Raw genomic sequence first — 21,430 nt, 5'->3', positions numbered from 1 at the left:
TCGACCTCGCCTCGCTCACGTTTCTTCCACCAAACGGGGCCTCAAAGGCAAGAGACCAGCAGTCCAAGAGAATTTCGAATTCTCGAAGATCCCAGAATCGTCTCACGGCAGTTGGTTAAATAAGAAACATCTTTATACATGGTCAATTGGAACGATGATTTTCACTTCCACTTAATTACCCAGCTTCCATCTTTTCCTGGATGAAAAATATCGTCGCGTTGTTCGGGGGAAAAAGGACAGGTTTTATCAGCGCGGCGACGGGTTTGGGGCAGAATCGGGTGCCATGGCCATGGTGGTGCCAGACCGGGTACGAGATAATTAGGTTTGAGTGCACTCTGCTAGCCGCAGTCGGTAACTCAGTTATCAGTGGACACCCCGCGTACAATGGCTATCACAACGGCATCAAACATAACGCATCAATTAACGTGAACAATAAGCGAGAGTCCAGGAGGGCTGCATCGGCCGTGCCTCTGCCTCGTTGCAAACCCTGCAGACGAACGTCCACGTTTCCTGCTACACTCGTTCAATATGCACGAACACCGCGAATCGACCGAGTGCCAAATTATCGGAGGATCACGTTTTGCATCCGATTCTTGGAATCCTTGTGGATTTTTTTTGCCTCATCGATGAAATGTGTAGGTTCAGTGATGTTTGGACTTTTCGCGACGTTAATTGCCCCCCCCCCCCCCCCTTCCCCCTCGGCACTTGACCACATGCAGGATCGACACTCTGCGGTGCTTTTCATTATTATCCACAAGTCGTAAAATTATTCCGGTCAGCCATAATAATAGAAGAGCGAGCCTGCACCGCGATCTAGCGATAGACATTATAATAAAACATTAATCTCACGAGGGCAATATCGCGGCGATGATATTCGAAGCATGAGGTTGGCGGTGTCATTAGTTTGCGGCACACACCGGAAGCTGCTCTGCACACTGTGTGTATTTACACGTATCGCAAACGTGCGGATAGAACATCAGATACACGAACACAGGACCCTGGATCCGCGCCCGTATTTATCCGCGTGCATTCGTGAGTGTGCGTGCGTGCGTGCGTGCGCACATATGTACCAAGGCTTTGTATGTGCGGGGCAAACCGCATACCCTTGTGTATGCTTGGCATGATGTATGGCAGGGAGGAGTGTATCGATATGCAAGGCTGGCGATAATCGATCCTGGCATTCCTGGAGGAGGAGGAGGAGGAGGAGGAGGAGGAGGAGGAGGAGGAACCGAGTGTGTTAGAAAACGTGGAGGATACGCACACTTGCGGGCAGCGCGCGTTCTGAATACGCGAGTGAAGATGAGAGACCATTTAGAAAATTGCGAGGTATTTGTCGCTCCGCACTTACCGAAGAATATGGCCTTTCCCTTTCTCCAGCGAACACTTCGCGCCCTTATTACGCTGTTTATTCATTCATTTTTATGCCCCATCTCTTCCTCCGCAAGCCGCAGCAAAAGAAAGTATCAACCTCCTGATTCGAGGGGCGGCCGAACGAAAGCGAGAGTGGGAGGGAGGGAGAGAGCTTCTCGAGTAGTAGTAAATTTTGAAATTTTTGAATAATTAATAAGAGAAACAGTGCGGCGGTGGCGTGGCGCCCGGATAATTTGATCGAGAGCGAGAGCACGAGAGAGACGGAGAGAAGTAGGAACGGTAATGGCGGCCATAACCGCGCCAGGACGAGGCGCCCACCACCTGAGCCCAAAATATCACCGCAATTAATGCAATTATAGTTTACAAGACCCTTTCGTAAGACCTTAGGTATTACTAATTCAATATTATGCCTCTCCGGAACGAGGAGTCCCGAAACTAAACCCACGCTAAAGTATACATGTGGAAGTTGCCGATGGTACGGACTCCCGGTAAATCCTCTATCCTTATTACATCCACGCCAAGGTGACAGGGTGCGCAATGGCCCACATCCCGGAGGAGTCTTTTCCGGATCCAAGCATCGGAATTAATTCTTTGTTGACGTCGAAACTGTCGAGTTTAGTGAAAAAATGGAGCATCCGCACGTATTTGTAATACCGACCACCCTCGGCTGTAACCTCGGCGCCGTGGACTCACTTGCGGTCGACGTAATTACGGATAGGGACCCGGGCTCGGTGGGTTTGGAGAAACCGCGAACATCTTAGCTCACCGTCTTACGCCCCCTTCTTCTCGAAATGCCTTAAATGTTCGGAGGGGCAAGATATTCCGACGAAGAGGTCTCGACGTCTCGGCCGAAATCCTGGCGATCCTGAATAACGCCGCGTCGTTGATCAGGATTGTCGCATCGCTCTCGGATGCTTCGCATGGTGTGTGTAATTTAAACCACGGTCGAATTCGTCAAGCGCGTCATAACGCGGCCAGGGCTTGGAACTCGACCGCCAAACCGATCATTTGGACAATCGGTGCCGAACGATTACAGCCCAAACTCGACACGTGGCATAACCATTACCCGGAACGAGCCGTTGATGATCGTCCATGACTGCTGATGACTGTTGACGATCATGGCCGAGCGAAATTGCTCTCTACTACCTGCATTCAGCCAGTGCAGGGCTTTCATGATGATCTGGGATCAGGCTATACGTGCACGTCCCGTTAGCTCCTCGTTTGTGAAATCAGTTTCATCCGTTTCATCAGTTTCTTCGCCCCTCTCGAACAGAGGCGTTAAACCTTATGGCAGGTGTAGCCACTTGCACACCACGATATACACGTAGGTATATATACGGGATTCGAGCAGCCCCATCTGCACTCGAATAACCCATCCTCAGCCTCGTCGGCAATGGTAATAATTAGAAATATGTCTACGGTCGTAATTTCGAGCGAAATGGTTGACGCGGTGTAGGAGATGCAGGGGTTAGCGGCGTGCAGGCTCGTCGATGCGAAGGGGACACCGAGGGCTGCGTAAGCCCGTTTACTGCCAATAAGGGTGGCATGCATAATAGAAAGCCAGCTCGAGCTTCTCGCTCCGAGGGAAGTGGGTACAAACCTCAATGTTTTACGCGTATCCACCGAACCCGGCCATTCCCAGAGACGCGTCTTACCAACCCCCAACCCCCAACCTCCTCGCCTCGCCACGAAAGATCTTCCCGAAGGAAAGGACGAGGCACGCGCCCTCCGCTACTAGGACTAGTCGCCGCTAATGGACGGCGGGGCGTCTATTTTTGATGGTGGGACGCGGCCAACTCGTCGTAGGTGATGCAGGTAATGACAACCGGCGGCTAGCGTGATTCCCTGCCGTGACGGCGGTTCGCCGGTTGGTTGCCACCCGTCGTGCCACCCGTCGACACTGACACCGTGCGTCGACATCGCTAATGACCGGTTACCTACCCCCACCCACCCCCTTTATTATACCGTCTGTGTGATTTCACCTATTTACACCGTACTAATTCCGGGCAATTTCAGGCCTCCGGCGAAGTCCGGATGCCGTCTTGTAGCTCGAGCATTAGCTACCTCCGGTTCCTTGTGGCTCGAGACACGTCGTCATATGTAGATACACTGATTAAGAAAAAAAGTCGTTGAATCAACCAAATGTGTGTCGATTCGAAATTAGTTACTCAACATTTTGTTAGACCAATAGATCTTGAATTGGCTGACATATATCTTCATTTCGCCATCCATGAACGTACGATAGAGTTGATTCAATGACTTTTTTATCTCGGTGTACTGATCCGACCTCCGAATCCTTTGAACACCTTCCACATGTGGTTCGTTGAGGTCGATTCGTATCGAAGCAAAGCAACAACTGCCACGGATGATCATGATTGTGCAACCTCGCACCGTCGATAGTTTCAACCGTCGCACGCATGTTTCGACACTCTTATTACGAGCGCGGTGGAAAAATAATTCCGTTTTACGAACGACGAATGGCTCGACGAAAATTGGTCCACTTAAGACTTTCCCTCGCTCGCAGTTGTAGAGCAGATCTAACGCAACTGCGCTTATTATACCACTGATTGTTAGACGAAATTGCAGATCTCTTTACCGGAGCATGTCGCCACCTGACTTATTGTTAGTTATGCCGATAGTGAGTGCAATTCTTTCTATTAGTTTCTAGCTATTACTTGCTCAGTTATGGAGGAATTATCCCAGACTCATGGCATGACAGTAAATCGCATAACCATCATGAACATATATGTACGTATGGAGAAATAGGTATAATTTTCAGTGCAACGGTGTGTTTTTTGCATGTGTGCGAATGTATCTACACGTATAGTTGGACGGCACATTGTGTGGATAGATAGATTTTCGCTTCGCAACAACGCTGCCTAGGGCATTCTAAATATTTGAGCTTTGAAGCGTGACGCGAGGGTAACTAGCTTATCGCTACCAAACTACATTCCTCCGGAGGTGTATATTCCCTGGTGATAATATATACGGGAATACGTGCACAGTGGGGGTGGTCCTTGAAAAGATCATTTTTGGATTTCGACCGACTCGCTTCCCAATCGACTTCATATAATTCAAAAATAATTCCCGATTTTTCAGATTTTTATCCCCATCCAACACTTTCAGGGGCACATTGAATCTACCGAACGGATTTTGATGAAATTTGGTATAGAAGAGTTTTTTTGGGTCATTAATTACGAATCTGAACTCCAAATGTGGAAATTCAAACTGACGTATCTAACAACACCAAATATCTGAACCAAAACCCTAAGAGTCACTTGATATTGTTGTATTGGATCTACTATTTTGAATTTTTTAATTTCAATTCAGATTCGTAATCAGTGACCTCAAAAACTCCGGAGTACCGAGTTTTATCGAAAGCAAATGACTTTTTGTATTTCACTCCAGCATCTTGAAACCGTCATTTCAAATTGTCAAATTTCGAGTTCAGCTTCGTAATTAGTGACGCAAGAAACTCCCCAATACCAAATTTCATGAAAATCTGGTCGATCGATTTGATGTGCCCCAAAAGGGTTAAATGGAATCCACTCTCTTTGAGACACGAGTCAGAATTGAGATAAAAATCTGAAAAATTAGGAAATTGTTTTCGAATTATCTGAAGTTAATTTGCGAGATATGCAGGTCGAAACTAAAGAATTACCTTTTTAAGGACCACCCTAAGGTACAGTAATACCTTTAGTATTTATTATACCTATATACACACGTTTACGCTACAATGCCTTTCTCAAATTAGGTTAAGAATCGCCTGACGATATTACATGAGCATGTATCTCCTTTATTCTCTTTTGTCTTCATCTCTCGCTCGTTTGCCAGCGCACTCATGAAATTCGTATCAATTTAAGAGAAACTCTGGCAATACCTGCAGCAGCAAGTTCTCTTTCATCATGCGCGCCGATTCTTGCCTGGCTGGCTGCGGATGAAGGGAGATTAGACGTCGTTTTTCACGTATTTCACGTTGCATGAGAATAAGCTTTGAAATTTCATTTTTCGCTACGTTTCACATGACGGTTTATTTTTCAGCGGGGTGCGGAGTCCGCCCCCCGCTACCAGCGTGTTCGTCGGAAATATTATATCAGAATATGCGCGCGCAGCGATCCGCTGAAAACCATCCCTATCATCCGCCTCCAACCTATCCGCACCCTGGCTTACGCTCGCAAATTCTCTTCTCTGCATCTCCGGATGCCGCGATTCCTCGCAATCTCAACTTTTGCACCTGCACCTGCCATTTATCGATAAACCGCTGTCAGGACCCTCGCTGAAGAGTTGAAGACCGACAGTTACTCAGACGTTCAGCACGTTGTCTATTAAAAAATCCGTAACAAATTCATTAAAACTAGAATATTTTCAGGACACTAGCAGAATTCTAGGACATCTTCAGGACCATTGGACACTATGAATTGATGTCAGACCAACGATAATTTTCGAATCTTAGTATAACAATAAAAATTCGTTCAAAGAGTATTTTTAAATAATTTGCTTTCACTTTTGTGGGATTCTGAGACGGTCCAACAATCCCTGAATTGTTATGAATTCGTAATGTTGTCGGTAACGGAGTCCCGAGCGCGGCCTTAAGCCGGATCGTGCCAGGTTCATTTTCTCGGTTGACCAGTGATTACCGTCGGCGAGTGGAGGAGCCGGTCGAAGCGTGGGTAATTCGCGGCTCTGTATCAGGCGTCGAAGTACCTACGTTCTATTTTTACATAAGGATGTAAAGAGAGAGGGGCGTCATCAGGCAGGTACGCAGCATCAAGCCAGGCCGGAGAAGTAGGCATCATGCGTACGCAGGCGGATCTATAAGTGTGTGCCGATCCATCGGGCGCTTGATCGTGAGTCGATGATCCAGCAAGCCGTGATGACACCTGCAAGCGAGCGGAGAAGCCTTTGTGAGCAAAAGCTCGCGCCGAGAGCTTTTCTCCGCAAGGGAATGTTCGATCTCTGTTTTTCTTCGCGCCCTGCACAGCTCGAGTTCCTCACGCAGACGACGACGCCCAGGTGACCGCAGAGGCGCGGGGCGTCCGGTCGAGAGGCGAGTGTTCAGCGACACCCGTAACATCCCTGAACTTAATTAAACACTGAGAGCAAAGCCAGCTTAGTTCGCAAAGTGACCGCACCGCCATCGCCCGTTGACCCCGGCCGTGTCAGCTTCCCTTGCATGCTTTGTACTTCAGCTCCTTGTTCTGATGCTGCCATCGGACCTGCGCCGAAACGATGCGGCCGATTAACACCGTAAGAAACATGAACGCTTGCCGGAAATTCATTCTACAGGCTCCCGGAATGCTGGTGCAGTGTTCCTAACTCGCTCCCGTTAAACGTACTTGCTTGTATTTTTTTTTTTTCGTATCGTTATAGTGGAATCCTTCAGCTTTATTTTCGTGGCTTGACAAGCGGCAAATTCCAAAAACTGAGAAAGTTATAGCTGAGAATGTGGAACCTTGCGAAAACTCAAAACACAGAATTCTTGTTCGGTTGAACAGTAGCATTGGAAAATAAAGTCCTCTGAACTTTGAAGTAACATTTTCGAAATGTACGAGATTTAGCAAAGTATTTACAGTCGGAAGTTTCGTTTTTTGAATGCAGAAAATGTGAAATTCCAACTTTAAAATAATAGGCTAAGATAGTTTTATTTTGCCATTTTTCGAAGTTCCTTTCCGCCTACCTAATCCCAGGCATCGCAGTGACATTTCTGCAGTAGAGATGATCATCGTGAAGCACAGAACGAGAGAGGGTCGCGGTTGCGACGGGTTGACAACCCTTCGAGGGTGAGTTTCGCCGAGGTAAAGAGACTCGGTGGTGGGGGTGGGGGGCGGCGTCGCGACTCTTTGAAGTAAGCTGTCGGCAGGCTGGCACGAAACGGTGGCGAAGCTCGGAGGCGCGAGAGGACTGGACACCCCCGCCCCCCAATGCAAATTCGCGGAAGAAGGCCTTTGTAAACACGCTCGCTTTGTAGGTGCGAAGGTAGGCGCGGCGACGACAGGCCGCTGCAGGATAGGCGAGGTGGGCACGTAGGTGGGTAGGTACCTACGTGCCGTATTCTGATTCATTGAACCCTTTCGTTGGGCTGCGGGGTGCTCGGGGGTGCTGGTCGCGAAACAAAGTCACGCCGATGACCGTCGCGTGTGAACATTAGGAGGTTCATACTCGACCGAAGCCGAAGCGCCGCTCTGCTCTGCCTGCTCGGCGTTACATCCCCTTTGTCGACATGCTTCAACGGCGTTTCATTTCCTATTCCGACTCATTGGAAATTGAGGAATACACTATGTATGACGATACAGTGTAATGCTCTTGGCCATATAAAACGTGCGTTATTTGTCTGGGAAAAAGGTGTCAGAGTCGAAGTTAATCCCCCCCCTCCATTATCCAGGATGATTCTTTACCGATAGAGAAAAAAAAATTTCCTACTCAAAAGCCAGATGAAATGGATTTTTCTCAGTCTCTTCAACGCGCAGCTAAGTACTCGTCTTCCTCTGTGTTGTGTCACAACAAATGTTGCCAATGTCAACTTATTTCTGATAAAAAGTTTAAATCTTGTATCATATATCGAACCCTGTAATTTGTTCCAATTGAACTCGGAGTATTTGAAAAACACTGCAGAAATACGTGGTTAAAAATCTTTTCATTTTTATTTAGAATATAGTTCGATCTTGGCGAGAGGAATTATAATTAAATATTTTGTCACCATCAATTTGCAAGCCAACAGTGCAAGCGTTGCATCGCAGTGTCTAGCCTGAGAAGTTATCTGCAGTTTTCAACTATCCTGAGGCTAAGATAATCTAAGAGGGTTTTATCTTTGCTAATCTGTTTCTGAAATTCTGTGATATTTTTTTTTTCTCAACTCTTTCCAGGCGGATTAATAATCACGGTCCGACGATGCTCGGCGGTGCGTCGCGTCCAGGTTCGAGAAATGGCGTCGCAGGTTGACGGCGAGGGGAAAAGCGGGCGCCGCAGGTCCCCCGAGGCCCAATTACTCCGACACTCGATCCTGGCGTCACAGCTTGGCTAATTCGCGAGCGAACCCGCTTTGGGGGAGGGTCGTATAAATCTCTTTCCGCAACCCCAGTCGCTTCTCCCGGCTTCTAGTCGTTCGACCAATTCTCTACGCGACTAAAAATCGACGACTTCCGACATACAACGATATCAGCTCACCGGTCACTGCGATTTTTTTTCCAAAAACGTGCAGAATCCATAAAAAGTTGTCGGCCGTATCACGGCTATGGACAGTGTCGATGCATCCTTAAGTGAGCATCAATGACTTCCAGGATTCGTTCCAGGAGTGAAACAATACCCGTACCAAATGCGGGCACCAGCATCTGGCCCCGGTAGTTGTAGGAGTGAAATTTTTTTCCTTATAGACAGAGGCGGGCGGCCAGAACATCCGGTTTTGGATCGTGTCCAGAGGTGGCGATAGACTATAGGGCGTTACTCGGCTGCGCGGGAAACTCCGAGGTCGGTTTCGAAGTTTGCCTATTTATTATGATATCGAAGGCACGTTGTTGCCGGGTTTATAATATTAATATTATCGTTCGAGTCGGTGCGAGATGATAAATACCAACGTCGCGTCGCGTCGTCGCCGAGGAGTCTACAGCACATACAGGATAAAAATTTTCCCCAACTCGTTTAAAAGAGGTCGAAGAGGTCCGCCTGACGTCAAATGGCCAAAAAATTGTTTGCTTTTCTTGCGGGGTTATACCAGCCTTAAACAAATCCCATCGAGAACACCGCCACGCCCCCCGGTTTCCCCCTGGATTTTCGACGTAAGAACCAAGCTTCGAATCAAGACGTCAACGGCCCTCGTTCGCTACCGCAAGTCATCGCTTTTCGTTCCTTAACCTTTGTCGCTGAAACGTTTTTCTGCGTTTCCGCCACCTGCGAAGATTCACGTCGTCTCGTTCGGTTCTGCCAAATTTCATCATCACTCGTAATTCTGCTGATAAGAAGGATTGTCAGTGCAGTCTGATGATTGAAGAGGTCAGAATTATACCCAGACCTGATTGTTGAGCTGTGTTACGATTCAGTAACCACAAGTTTGTCTCTCCTTTCTTCCGTTAACTTCTGTTTTCCTTTCTTTTCTTTTTTTTTCTTTTTTTTCTTGCGGCTGCGTTGCGTTCCGTCAATATCCATCGTCGGGTGTAATTTTCGGCTTGCTTTAGGCCATAATTTGACTGCCAGCTGTAAGAAGGCTACGTAAACGAACTTTGAGTTTATATAGATTTAAAAAAGAAACGCGGAAGTATGCGAGAGGCTGCATAACCGAAACCGTGAAAACACTAATTCCTTCCTGCGTATCATCCATACATATACATATACTCGTATATACGCGGGATAAGTTTCGTAAGATGTATATTTTTACGCTCGTTTTTAGACTTAAACATTTACTAAATTAGGAGAGGAAAACGGTATATGGAATACATCCCGACTCGTTCTTCGAGTCGTAAACCTGATTAACATCGCGTATCAAACGTTAATCCCCTTCGCCCCCTTGATCGTCTCTGTAATCTAGAGTTATGTGCTCAGTTTCGATCAATACCGTCTCACTGATGCTTGTATGCACACCACAGCTGCACCACACGCTCGAGATGCAGAAGGTGATGTCAGACAATTTCCGCTAGAAACGGGCTGATCGATACCCGGAACAGGCAATCGTTGTCAGTTGGATGTCGCCTGAGAACCCCTTGGCAGTAAAAGCTTGTACGTCTGGGTGATAAAGGTCGCCTTATATATTGTTCCGAAAGACGAAACGCGGCTTCACCTAGCAGAAGACACAATAAATCCCCCTTTCGCCCCGTGCGTACGCCCCTGCGACTTTCAACCTTTATCGAAATGCCAAGTAGCTTATTAAGTAGGCTAATATCCCCCCTCCTTGCTCTCTCAGCCATTCCATCCCTCATGTTTGCCTCTTGAAGAGGTTACATAGGCTCTACGACTCACCCCATACCTCAGACTTTGGTTTTGTTGCTGACAATCCGATGGAGTTTCTACCACTAGTCAATGTTGAGGTTGTTTCGTCTCGAAGTTGGACATTTAAATTGATGGAACTTGAGGTTAACGCCGTGCCAAGGGCCAAGTCGAGAAAACAAGCCCTGTCATCAAAATATATCGCTAATTAAAATTGAACGCATACAACCGTGTTTGACAATATACAAGCATCGACGATCTAATTTCCATGAAAGCTGCGTGTCGTACACGTGGAATCGAAGGTTCTGATCCCGTAGTTTTAAGGAGCAGCCTTCGTAAGTTGATATTTGTTATTCGGTGCTCCGGAGCAGGCGTTCATATGTTCCCGCCCTTCGTCTACGTATTTTAATAGGTATTTTAATGCACATACACCTTCACGGGCAGATGTACATACATGTATAATAACACACACGTGAGGAAAGGAAGAGACGTGCATCTTCCGGTTTTACTTGTATGTGTGTCGACGTCTTCGACGTCGTCTGGAAGTTGCAGATGATTGATGAACGAGTCGCACGGATATTTACCCACACTCTCGAAAATATCTCCTCTCATTCGACTAATGACTGTCTTGTAAGAGACACCGTGTCACCCGCCTCTTCCTCTTCCTCCTCCTCCCCCTCCCTCTCATCTCTCTCGCCACCCTTCCTCGCCCCGGCAAACTAACGACGTTACTAACAAGGGTGGTTTCTTTTCCCGTCTTCAAAATTCTCGGAGACCACCCCCACCGCTTCTCACCTTCCACCTAGGCTCGTTTTTGATGTGCAGTGTGTTGTTCACGTGTACGGTTCAGGACCTCGATCATTCAACTGTGAAGACGATACGACGCAGACTTCGGACAAGATCTTATAGGACTTACAGGTATACAGGAGAAGGAATCCTGGTAAGGTTCCTTCGTACTGCTGATGTGCTTTGCGAATGTCCGAATGTCAGCGAGTCCTGCAGGCGGCAGGGGGACGACAAACCGCAAGGATGAGACTTGCTGCAAGGACGTGTGTCGCGTTCGTGAGTCTAGCACGTGCAGGATCGGACGGTTTCCTCTATTTACTCGACATCGTGAGACACTAGGGTTGGGTTCAGTGACTGGCCTGTCATATTCATGTATTGACACCGAGCTGGTTGACTAATGGACCGGTGTTGTCCCAGGCTCGCGTTACCGCGAGGGTGCAGAACCGAGGCGAGGCAGTCGATTCCCTCGATTTCCGCGATTTCTTCGATTCCATCGGCTGCAGTTCGTATCAGCTTTGCCGGAGAAGAGCCAAGAGCCAAGAGCCAAGAGCCAAGAGCCAAGAGCCGCGTTTCTGTCGAATTGGTCGAATCTTCCGCGTCCAGCAAGGCGTATGTGCAACTGCGATGAGCTACGGCTTTGCGATGTTAGAAGGGCGGAGTCGGGGTTGAATTTATTGATTATCGGGGCTCGTTGAAATGGTCTTTTAATAAAGGCGGGTGGCGGTGGTGCAGGATTTCACCCCGTGGATTTTCTTATCTTCGACTTTACATATTTATAAACCTTTTATTGTCCGCTTGTCAGACCGATGTCACATTTTAAATACAATTTTACGATATTATATTAGGTACAGAGTCTGAACGCAACTATATAGATTGCGAGTGTGACATTAAGGGTCTCTGTGCTGCTGCACGCTCTAAGGTTCGACGAGAGAGAAAAAAAGAAAGAAGAAAAACATAAATAAAAAAACAACGAAATAGGAAGTAACGAGAGAAACGTCAATATCGTCGGGAAAAGTTTTTCAAATCGATGTGAATTTCAACGGCTTTTGTAACCCCGCGAACCGGATGAAGAGAGAGTGAGAGAGAGAGAGAGAGAGAGATCGAGGAGGTGAAAAATGAAAAGGAAGAATCTTGTAGTGAAAAATCGTCCTGGAGTAAAAAGTGGCGTCATCAATCTTTGAACGCGTGTACTTTGCTCGTCCGGTTTCGAACCCGAGTAACGCGAACTCGACGTCGAAGACGAGAAGAGAGAATCGAAGATCGGGGAAGCTGGTACCAACCTATCTGACACGCATTGTCCACCCCCATATTTCACCACGCACCCTTGACGCGTCCCCAAACACGGCGTTGTTACACATGTACATTTGCAGCGTATCGCGATCTCGATGTCGAGTTTTAATCAGAATCCTTTTGGTCCTTTGGATTCCACAAGGCATGTAGGAGGCCAAGACTGATGCGTCGACTATTTCGATACTCCGAAGTGGCATCTGATACAAACTTAGTTGAGCGATCGCGGAGCCTGAATTTGCCGTCTCGTGATCCCGCCTCATTCCACGAGGAGAGACTCGAGCGTCAGGCAACAGGATACGAGGGACTTTAAACCGGCAGACTCGATGTGCGTAGCTAGTTTAAAACGTACGGCTTCATGGTTCGTTACCAAATTAACCCTCTAGTCTCGAGAAGCCAGCCCGATATTATAATCGATGCACAGATTGTTGCAGAGTGTAAATAAGGGAATAATCTTGTGGTCATCATGGTTCGGGTCAAAGTTCCGAGTGATCAAAACTCGGAACGCTAGCAACGTGCACATGTGCTGTGGAAAGTTTACCACAAAATTGCGAAGGTTAATAACGTTCGGAGTTTCAACAGCTTGAAGTTTGGACCAATCGATGTAACCGCGGTCAAAAGTCTGAAGTATAATTCGCACTTACCACGGATCTTCTGTTCGTCTTGTAGCTGCCGCTCCAAGCTGTCTTTAACCTCTTTCTCCCTGAGTACGTCCATCCTAAGTTCGGCTGAAACGTGATAAAAATCCATTATGAACAGTTGTCTTTACATTTTTTTTTCATCAAATTAATCGTCATTCCAACAACGGTCCCAATTCCTTCGCACCACACTCTGGAAGCAGACTGGAATAGCCCAATTTGACGCGACTAATAGCGTCTCTCTCCCGATTGTTTCGGACTTTTGCGAGGAACCCTCATCTTCCGAGATTCGAAATGCCTAATCTGGTTCCCAGTGGCTCTCCGGGGACCCAGCGACTTCCACCAAGGCAAGGATCGTCTTTGAAGGGAACGGGACATTGGCTGATGGTGAATCGGAACATTCGAGAGTGCTCGCCAAGGGACGAGTACACCGAAGGGTAGAGGGTAGTCGAGGCGGTGGGATGGATACATTGCTCGATTCGAGGAGAGGAAGAGAGCGAGAGAGAGAGAGAGAGAAGGGCTCGGTGCAGCGCAGCTTCTGCTCCGCGTCTTAATATAATTCTATTAGAGGTAACTATGCTCGCCCTAGCTGCTCTGGTTCCCTGAACTGGCTGGTCGGTCTGCGATGATCCGAGCTCGCGAACCGTTGGATTTAATCACGGAGCCAGTCGACCGTGCGATATTCCCATTCCCATCTCTCGTCCTGCGGGTCTCCGGCTCTTCATTTCTCCGACGATGAAATTGAGGACTGTTATTGCCAAATTAACCTGACCTCAGCCGGTGCTAACTGCTGCGAACCTTCTCCATCTTGGACCCAGTCTTCTTCGGACTGAATTATTCCCTGGTAGATAGGTAGAGTGCAGGTCGAGTTCCGAAGTGGAAGGGTCACTTCACCTGGCGAAGGGATGCTCCGACGAAAATCCTCCGCCAGGATCAGGCTCTGCTGCTGCCTAATAAATTAATCAACGACGTCTCCTCTCGGATGCAGTCTAACGAGGCGTGAGGGTAGGAGGGACTCTGGACGGTGATCGATAACGAGGTTAAAGTGGGCATAACAGCTGGTGAACGCGTTTAATTTGGCAGTAACCGACGTTTTTCTCCGCGATTTTTAACTACGTTGAACGGCGTTTCAAATTGAATCTCTCCGATCGAGCTGCGCCGTGCAACCTGCGGAATGAAGCCGGTCGACGTCCGGGTCGCCGGCCAAAATTACCGGACACAACCACCAAGGCTCCAATTTACCTCGAGCTCCCTTCCTTCCTTCCTTCCTTCTTCCCCTCGTTCATCCCTCGACCCATCTTCGAAGTTACTCGCGATCCTCCGCGGGATATAAGAGGCGGGTTCTCGATGCTGGACTGTTTTTTCTCCGTATTCAAAGCACCCGAGAGTGAGTTTCATGCGACGAGGCCATAATCGTCATTTTATCGACTGCCGAGTAGTAAATTGACCGAATTATAGCCTCGGCGGCGACGGATCGTTGCACCGAAGGGTAATCGAACGGGGGAGAAAAAGGCGAGTCTTCGTCCCTTTCCGCAAACCGAATTAAAGCGTCTTGATTTAGAGACGTGGAACTTAAAACTCTATCGGTTTACCAGTTCCACCTTCTACCTTCCGCCTCTCAACTCGCCTGCCGGTCTAAAGCCACCTTCTTCACTCGATTGGAATTGGGATACGATCGTCTCAGCGAACGACCTTGTTCAACGACCCGTGAATTTTTATTTCCACACCTCCGTGGCGACGGCTTCAGACGCCCCTTTACCCATTTCTTAACTTACACACCTTCGTCGTTCCACCCCTTGACCGATTCCCGAGCGTTATCATTTCAAATGCACTCTGGCAAATGCGCGTGCAGCCAGCATATTTACGACCTTGAGATAATTTTCAACGGTCGAAAAACACCTTGAGGTTTCAAGTGAGGGGAGAATAACGAGAAGAAGAAGAAGAAGAATGAGAAGAATCGTAAATCAATTATGCGGGAAAATGTGCGTATTGAAATTAGCCTGCGGGGTCGTGAGCATTAAAGTTGCAGGGATTAATATGCGGGAAAATGTGTGATGCTGCGAAAGCACGCAGTTACTTTTCCACTGCGGCTGGTACACGGGGGATCCGATTCTTAAGTGAACCATCGCCGCGTCCCCCTAATTTTCAGGCTCTTTCGCAAACTCTATATCATTCTTATTTCAATTAGACCGGGTCTCACGTCGTAAACTTTGAAAAACGTGTCGGGAGATTCTCATTAGATGTTAAAAACGCGGCAAATTCCATTGCGGATGAAAAATTCTCCACTTTCATACACGACTCGAGGAGTGGTGATAGAGGGGAGGGGGTGGTATAACGGTTGGCCCAATAATTTTCCAGCCAAGAAAACGCGGCTGCGAATTCGCGAGGTAAGGTGAGTGGATCGGAAGGGCATGATTATTGATTAGCGACTGTTGCACCACCGTCCTTAGCCCAGAGTCAAGTCGAGCCATTCGCGAGGCCACGTGCTAAGATATTCGCAAGCCCGGAGGCCCACCCTCAGAAACAACAAGGCGAACCGCCCGCGGCTATTCGCCTATACACGAGTAAATATCGCGCGTGTAGATGTGCCTGGTGTGCGTTTTCGCACACACACACACACACACGCAGAGAAGCCCGGCAACGTGTATAAATAAGGCGGATGTACCTACAAGGGGGGGCATAGATCGGCAATCGCTCCGCCGGTATAATGTGGTTTCCGTGTTTCGAATATCGCGGGGGCGGAAAGACATTCGTTGGATAAATATTGGGCACGCGTGAAACGCTTTTTGAAATAATATGTTAATTTTCTTACACATTGGAACAGGTGAAATCAACTTAGAAAATGTTGAAACGAATTTAACAGAAATTATTTCCGACTCTGATCATCATCAATGGCCATCCAGATTTAAAGGATAAATAACTTTGTGGGTATTAATAATGCGAACGTTAATATAATTCAATCAAGGGGAGCCAACTACCGTGCTGGAGTCCAACTTTCCATCTGCTTGGTACCGCGGAACGCCTCTTGCAAAACACAGCAGAACAGAGTTGAGTGGAAGTGTATTTCCAATGAGGGAAAGAGAGAGAGTGAGAGAGAGAGAGAGGGGGGGAGGGGGGGACGTCTCGGAACTCTAGCTAGGTATTTATGAATTTAATTTAACTGATGGATTAAGTGCGGTAATAAACTATGGATAGGAATTAACCGGGGGATTATTTTATAATTTACAACGAGAAGGGAGGGAGGAGCGGTAAGGGTGAGGCGTCGTTGGTTTCGTACTTGTGAACTCAATGCGAGTGCAGCCAGTCTTCATCGAGGCATCTTGATCAAAGCTGACCGCGAATTGAGATCAATCGATCCTTATCTTCAAGCTCAGCTTCCGCTACTTCCCGTGCCTGGATTTGAATTTCATAAATCCGAAATCCTAATCCCAGCTAATCCTAATGTTGCAGTGTTTGCCTAGACGGTAGGGGCATTCGCGAAGGGTTGTAGAATATTATTGTTTCTACCCTTGCATATTATAGTTGAATAGTAATTAAGCGTTTTCTCCCGAAGGGTTCTCCCTCCCCTTCGGGTTGAAATATAATTGTCATTTCACGAGGGCTGGATACCACGATCACAGAAACAGACTCCGGTTAAGCAGTCCGGTGAAATGCCTTCGCCACGCTTCTGGAAGCTGCAAAATTTTCCCCGTTTTCATGGTCCGCCGTTTCTTGCACAGCTCAGCCGGAGGGCCAAGGGATGGAAACATGTTTCCAAGTTCGGACGTTGACGCGACTCGTAGAAGCCAATAGTTATCCGATGCAGATTATAACCCTGGCCTAGAATAGAATAGTCTACAAGGGTTCGGTCCGGGTTTAAGACGGACTTAGCCGGTGTTCCGGCCGCTGGCCACTTTGCCTCCCATTAACCATTAACGAAAATAGGATTACGCTACAACGAATAGCGGCTTTCGATGTAACTCGACCATTTCTCCAGCTCCCTATGGCAGGTCGCCTATTCCGCAGGATAAGTGCAGCAATCGAATGTCAAGAAAGCCGAAAAGTTTTCAGCTTTATAATATCGAACCCAAGAAACAACCCTCGAAGGGCTTCTCAAGTTTCGTTCAATCATGATTACCGTTCCAAATGGACTTTATTTTTGAGATTACACTTGTATTCCAGAGTTGATGGAAAACGCTGTCGACTAGGCTATCCATTCATCCATACACTCCTGTGAAAAATCCAATGAAACCGTAATCTGCAGAGCTGGAAGTGATCAACACTTTTATCACACGCGGGTTCCGACGTTTGTCCAGATATCCAGCCACTTTGAACTGTTCCCGCTGTTCGCGTATGTGCATAAGTAATATAGACAAATCCATTTGTTAACACGAGAATGTGCCGGCTTATCAGCAGGTACACTTTGACGTTTAAAGAGATACAGGTGGTTTTCAGCCCGGCTCACCGCGTCCCTAGAGTCGGCTGTAAGTGGTCAGTCGAGTGATACAGATATGTAGGTACATATTTGTCGTACGTTGCTCAAATGGACGGCAGATGGTCCCTGGGTTCGTTTCAGCGCCGGCGCTGGGACAGCACGCGTTTTACTGCACTCTTAATTACCTTATCGGTTAAAAGCGATCCTCGGAAGAGATGGCCGACTTAGGCCTGTCGCTTCGTTGCGTCTTTCGGAATTTCGCACTCCGTAAGGTTGGCTGCGTCGAACTGTACAGACCGAGATAAACGTCGAGTCATGCGGATACCTAGCTCGACGGTTGTTTGAGCTTAACGATGTTTTCACGTTCAATTAGCACGTCAAGTGCGCTCTTGATTCCTGATTTCTGTTCGGCTTGTCAGCGGTCTAGAAAACACGAACGAGCAAGCAAGCAGGAACACGCGCGTGCGAAAGATAGCGTCGTCGAGGACGGGAGACGGCATATGGTCCTACAGACACGGGACAAGGCTCGATTTCGATCAAAGCATTAGCCGATCAAATATTAAACAGGGTCTATTATACGGGGAGGTGTTAACACTGAGTAAATAGTTATATTAGCGCGACTACGGCGGCGGCCTGTGTCAGTCGGGGCTAAAAGAGGTGGGAGGTGGCTGCATAGGTGCAGCTAGAGCCGGACTAAAAGCGTCTGTCAAACCGGAATTATAGGCTGAACGGTCACGCGTGTGTGGACACCTAGTAATCCCGATACCTACAGTGCACGCTCGCCGTAGGTACCTACCGATCGCCGAGTGGTATATCGGTAATGTCTATCTCCTGAAAGGCTAACCTTCGGCTCTCCGCCTCGGACCGCGGAGAGCGATACGGCCAAAAGCATTTTCTGGTTCAGCCGATAGCCTCGGCGAGCCATCCTCGAGCAGGTCCTTTCCGATGGTGGTAATCTGTCGAGTTATGGCGGCCGCCCGCTTACGATCACAGAATTACGAGGTGCGAGCTATTGATTTCGCCAGACCGATTTCGAAACGTCGAAAATTTCGCGTCGCGCGAGTCCTTTTACTCGCCTTCGTGCCTACCAGACGTCCTCGAATCGCATGTCCCGACCACTTATGGCTCGCATTCGTACACGAGCTGACACCGGAAATGCGAATTGATACCCTCAATTCCTACGATGCAAATCATGCTATTTTCTCATCATCGTGCGATTCGCTTTCCTCGGTGCAGCTGCGATCTTCTCGCGATGCTCGATCTCGATCTGCGATATTACCGGCTCTTCCCGAGAGAACATGATTGTGTTGTCAATGTGCACTCCTTGGAAACGTTACGGTGGATTTCGCGAAAGAGTTTTCGGCGGTTCAGACTATACTTGGAAGGAAAAGATCATGATACAACAGCGCACGCTGAGTAGACAGGAATACTATCACCCACACTAGCAATGGCCCTTATATTTCAGTCGGCTAACGACTGCAGACGTGGTGAACAGACCTTCTTGTTTATTTTTAGATCGTAAATATCCACCTGGTATTGTAACAAGACGTCAACGCGCGTTCAACAACGACCCGCAGGACGCCCAACTGCCAGCCCACAGATATGATCTTTATGGACTAGTAGATGCCGATTCGGAAGTTTCACTCGCACACTTTTGTTTCCATCATCACAAACTCCTCGCGTGCTTCTTTTGCCCGTGTCTTCTTCCAGATGGCCCTTTTCGTGGGTGAGTATATAGTATTGCAATAGGCATTGGAATTCGAGACCAAACGATGGCTGGATTTTTCCATCCATTTTCCCAGTCGTGACTTGCGGTCGTGTTACTGCGATTTTTAAGAAATTGGAACTTTGCGTTCTCCGTGGCGTGTGGCCCTCGGCAAAAGTGCGCGTTGATTAATATAAAAGAGAAGCACCTTGCATGCACAGCCGAGACTGGCAACAGGGAGAGTTTTAACTACCGTTTAATTATGCAGCTCACCGGCATCAAAAAGGGGTAAATAAAAGGAGTTATTTACAGACAGTTAAAAACAGGGTTACGGGTGAAGGAGGAATTATATGCACAAGAGCAACTTGTAGTTCGTGTCGTGGTTAACGATGCCTTTTATTGCCACAAGAAACGAGGATTTTGTTACAGTGCAACTTTTCGAGCTGCGTCGTCGCTTTCAGACGGAATCGCACATAACCAACCACTTTATTCCTTCGGCTGATGAATTTACGGTCACCGAAGCCCGATCTGTTGCACCAGGCCGAGGCGAGGAGCATCGACTGTCACAAAGAACGATCGAGTAAAAAGTCGAAAGCTGATGCAGCCGTCATTCGTCCGCTAGGAAAAAGGACGAATGAGGTAGAACATTGAAGATGGCTAAGAGAGATGGCTTCGGGTCAGATGCAGCCGCCCTTTCCAAACCCCATGAATGAGACGAAAGGTCAAGAAAAAAGATCAGGCCAAGTCAAGTGAAAAACAGACCCACCTTCGAGTCTTCTGCAGGTAAGATGAGATGCTGGGGTCTCAACGAGTCGCGACCTACCAAAGTTACTGTTTGGCTGCCTCTTCCGCCGTCGACTTCCGTTGCCTGCCAGACACGACAGGCAAGGCTCGATCAGAGTTTCTGTTCCGAAGCCCGGATGATCGGATCATCGCCGATGGACGGAATGGTATAGAGTTCCGTGAAAAGCTCAAGAAGGGACTCTCGGTCGTGTTTCACATTCCTCGGAATCGGAAGTAACAAGCCACGCGTGAAGTCGCAGGTTCATCAGCATTCCAACGAAGTCCCATATCAGTGTTGGATGAAAACACTTGACATGTATGTTTTCATGAGAGGGTGGAATCAACCCCTCTCTAATATCTTTTCAAAATGACAATCATTCGAAGATACTTTAGTGTGACAAAAGTGGTTGCGAGAGTTTTTGGATCAGTGATTTAGAATCACGACTCTCTGAACTTCAAGTTCGAAGTGGTGAAGCCACAATAGAAGAACCGACCTTATTGTGACGATTCAAATGTCATGAATAGAGAAAAAATTCGTTTCGAATGGTTTCCACCTCATCTACAACCCGGTACAGTTTCGTTAACATCGGAGGAGGACACCTTGCGAGGTTTCGTTGTCAATTTAAAAGAAGAAGAGAGGGAGGACTCACATCGGTGTGGCTGTTGCAGCTTAGCGAGGCTGGCGGGCTGCACGGGGTGAGTTCTTTTATTGTTAAGTAAATAATCAACTAGTTGTTCCCATGTTAGGGATAATTTATTATCCTCCCGGGGTTCCTGCCCCTTCCTTCTCCCGCGCTCTCTCTCTCTAGCGCGTTAAAACTCTTGAATTCCGCGCGGGTGCAAAGCGCGCGTTGCGCTGCGCCGCGTTGCGTTTATTTTCTTCTCCCCGCGAGTCCTCCGCCTTCTCGCTCGAGCCGTGGGCCTTCTAAGTGGTGCTATATGCTAAGGCCCGAGGTTTCTTTAATTGACAATCGGCGGGCCGCCCTCCCGGAGCCTGCTCGTGGGTCCGAGGTGGTATCCGACAAGCGACCGGCCGCGGCAACATCGTATTGTCTTCGGATTTTCTCCTCCTTTTTATTTCAGCGACCTCTTCTTTTTACTCATTTTACGCGAACCGAGGTATATGCGCTCTTCTGGCCTCGTTGAGGGCCCCCGTTTGAGACGACATACCTGATCCTCTCCTCTCCTCTCCTCTCCTCTCCTCTCCTCCCTTCTCTTCTCCTCGCCCAACTCTTAAGCTGATCTCAACTGGCTAACTTCTTGCCAGTGCGCGGAGGGCAAAAATAATAAGGCAACCAGCCTCGCCGTACAACCAGTTTCTGTATTCTGGCCAATAAACGCCTCCGATCCCCCTATAACATAATGCCCCGTACAGCGTTAACCGCGAGGATTGCTCCTTCGGTATTTCAACTCTCATTTTTAACATCAGAATCACCATTCGCACTTGTCGTATAGTAGATATATATATATATATGTATATGGTAGACGTCCGATTCTCAGTCTTACTTCAATTACACTATACATTCGCCTCTG

General features: G+C 47.9%; 1 protein-coding gene across 3 annotated transcripts in view; it reads right to left on the bottom strand.

Annotated features, from left to right (window-relative positions):
* LOC124406651 (dachshund homolog 2) overlaps window positions 1-21,430 on the bottom strand; it is a 175,834-nt gene that overhangs the window by 23,248 nt on the left and 131,156 nt on the right. For all 3 annotated transcript variants that reach the window (XM_046882138.1, XM_046882139.1, XM_046882140.1), the window contains one exon: window positions 13,002-13,085. In XM_046882138.1, coding sequence (XP_046738094.1) covers window positions 13,002-13,085 — 84 coding nt within the window. The remainder of the gene's footprint in view (window positions 1-13,001; window positions 13,086-21,430) is intronic.

This window comes from Diprion similis, chromosome 6 (assembly GCF_021155765.1).
Source record: "Diprion similis isolate iyDipSimi1 chromosome 6, iyDipSimi1.1, whole genome shotgun sequence".
Lineage (NCBI taxonomy): Eukaryota > Metazoa > Arthropoda > Insecta > Hymenoptera > Diprionidae > Diprion > Diprion similis.
This window is presented reverse-complemented; position numbering and strand designations above follow the sequence as displayed.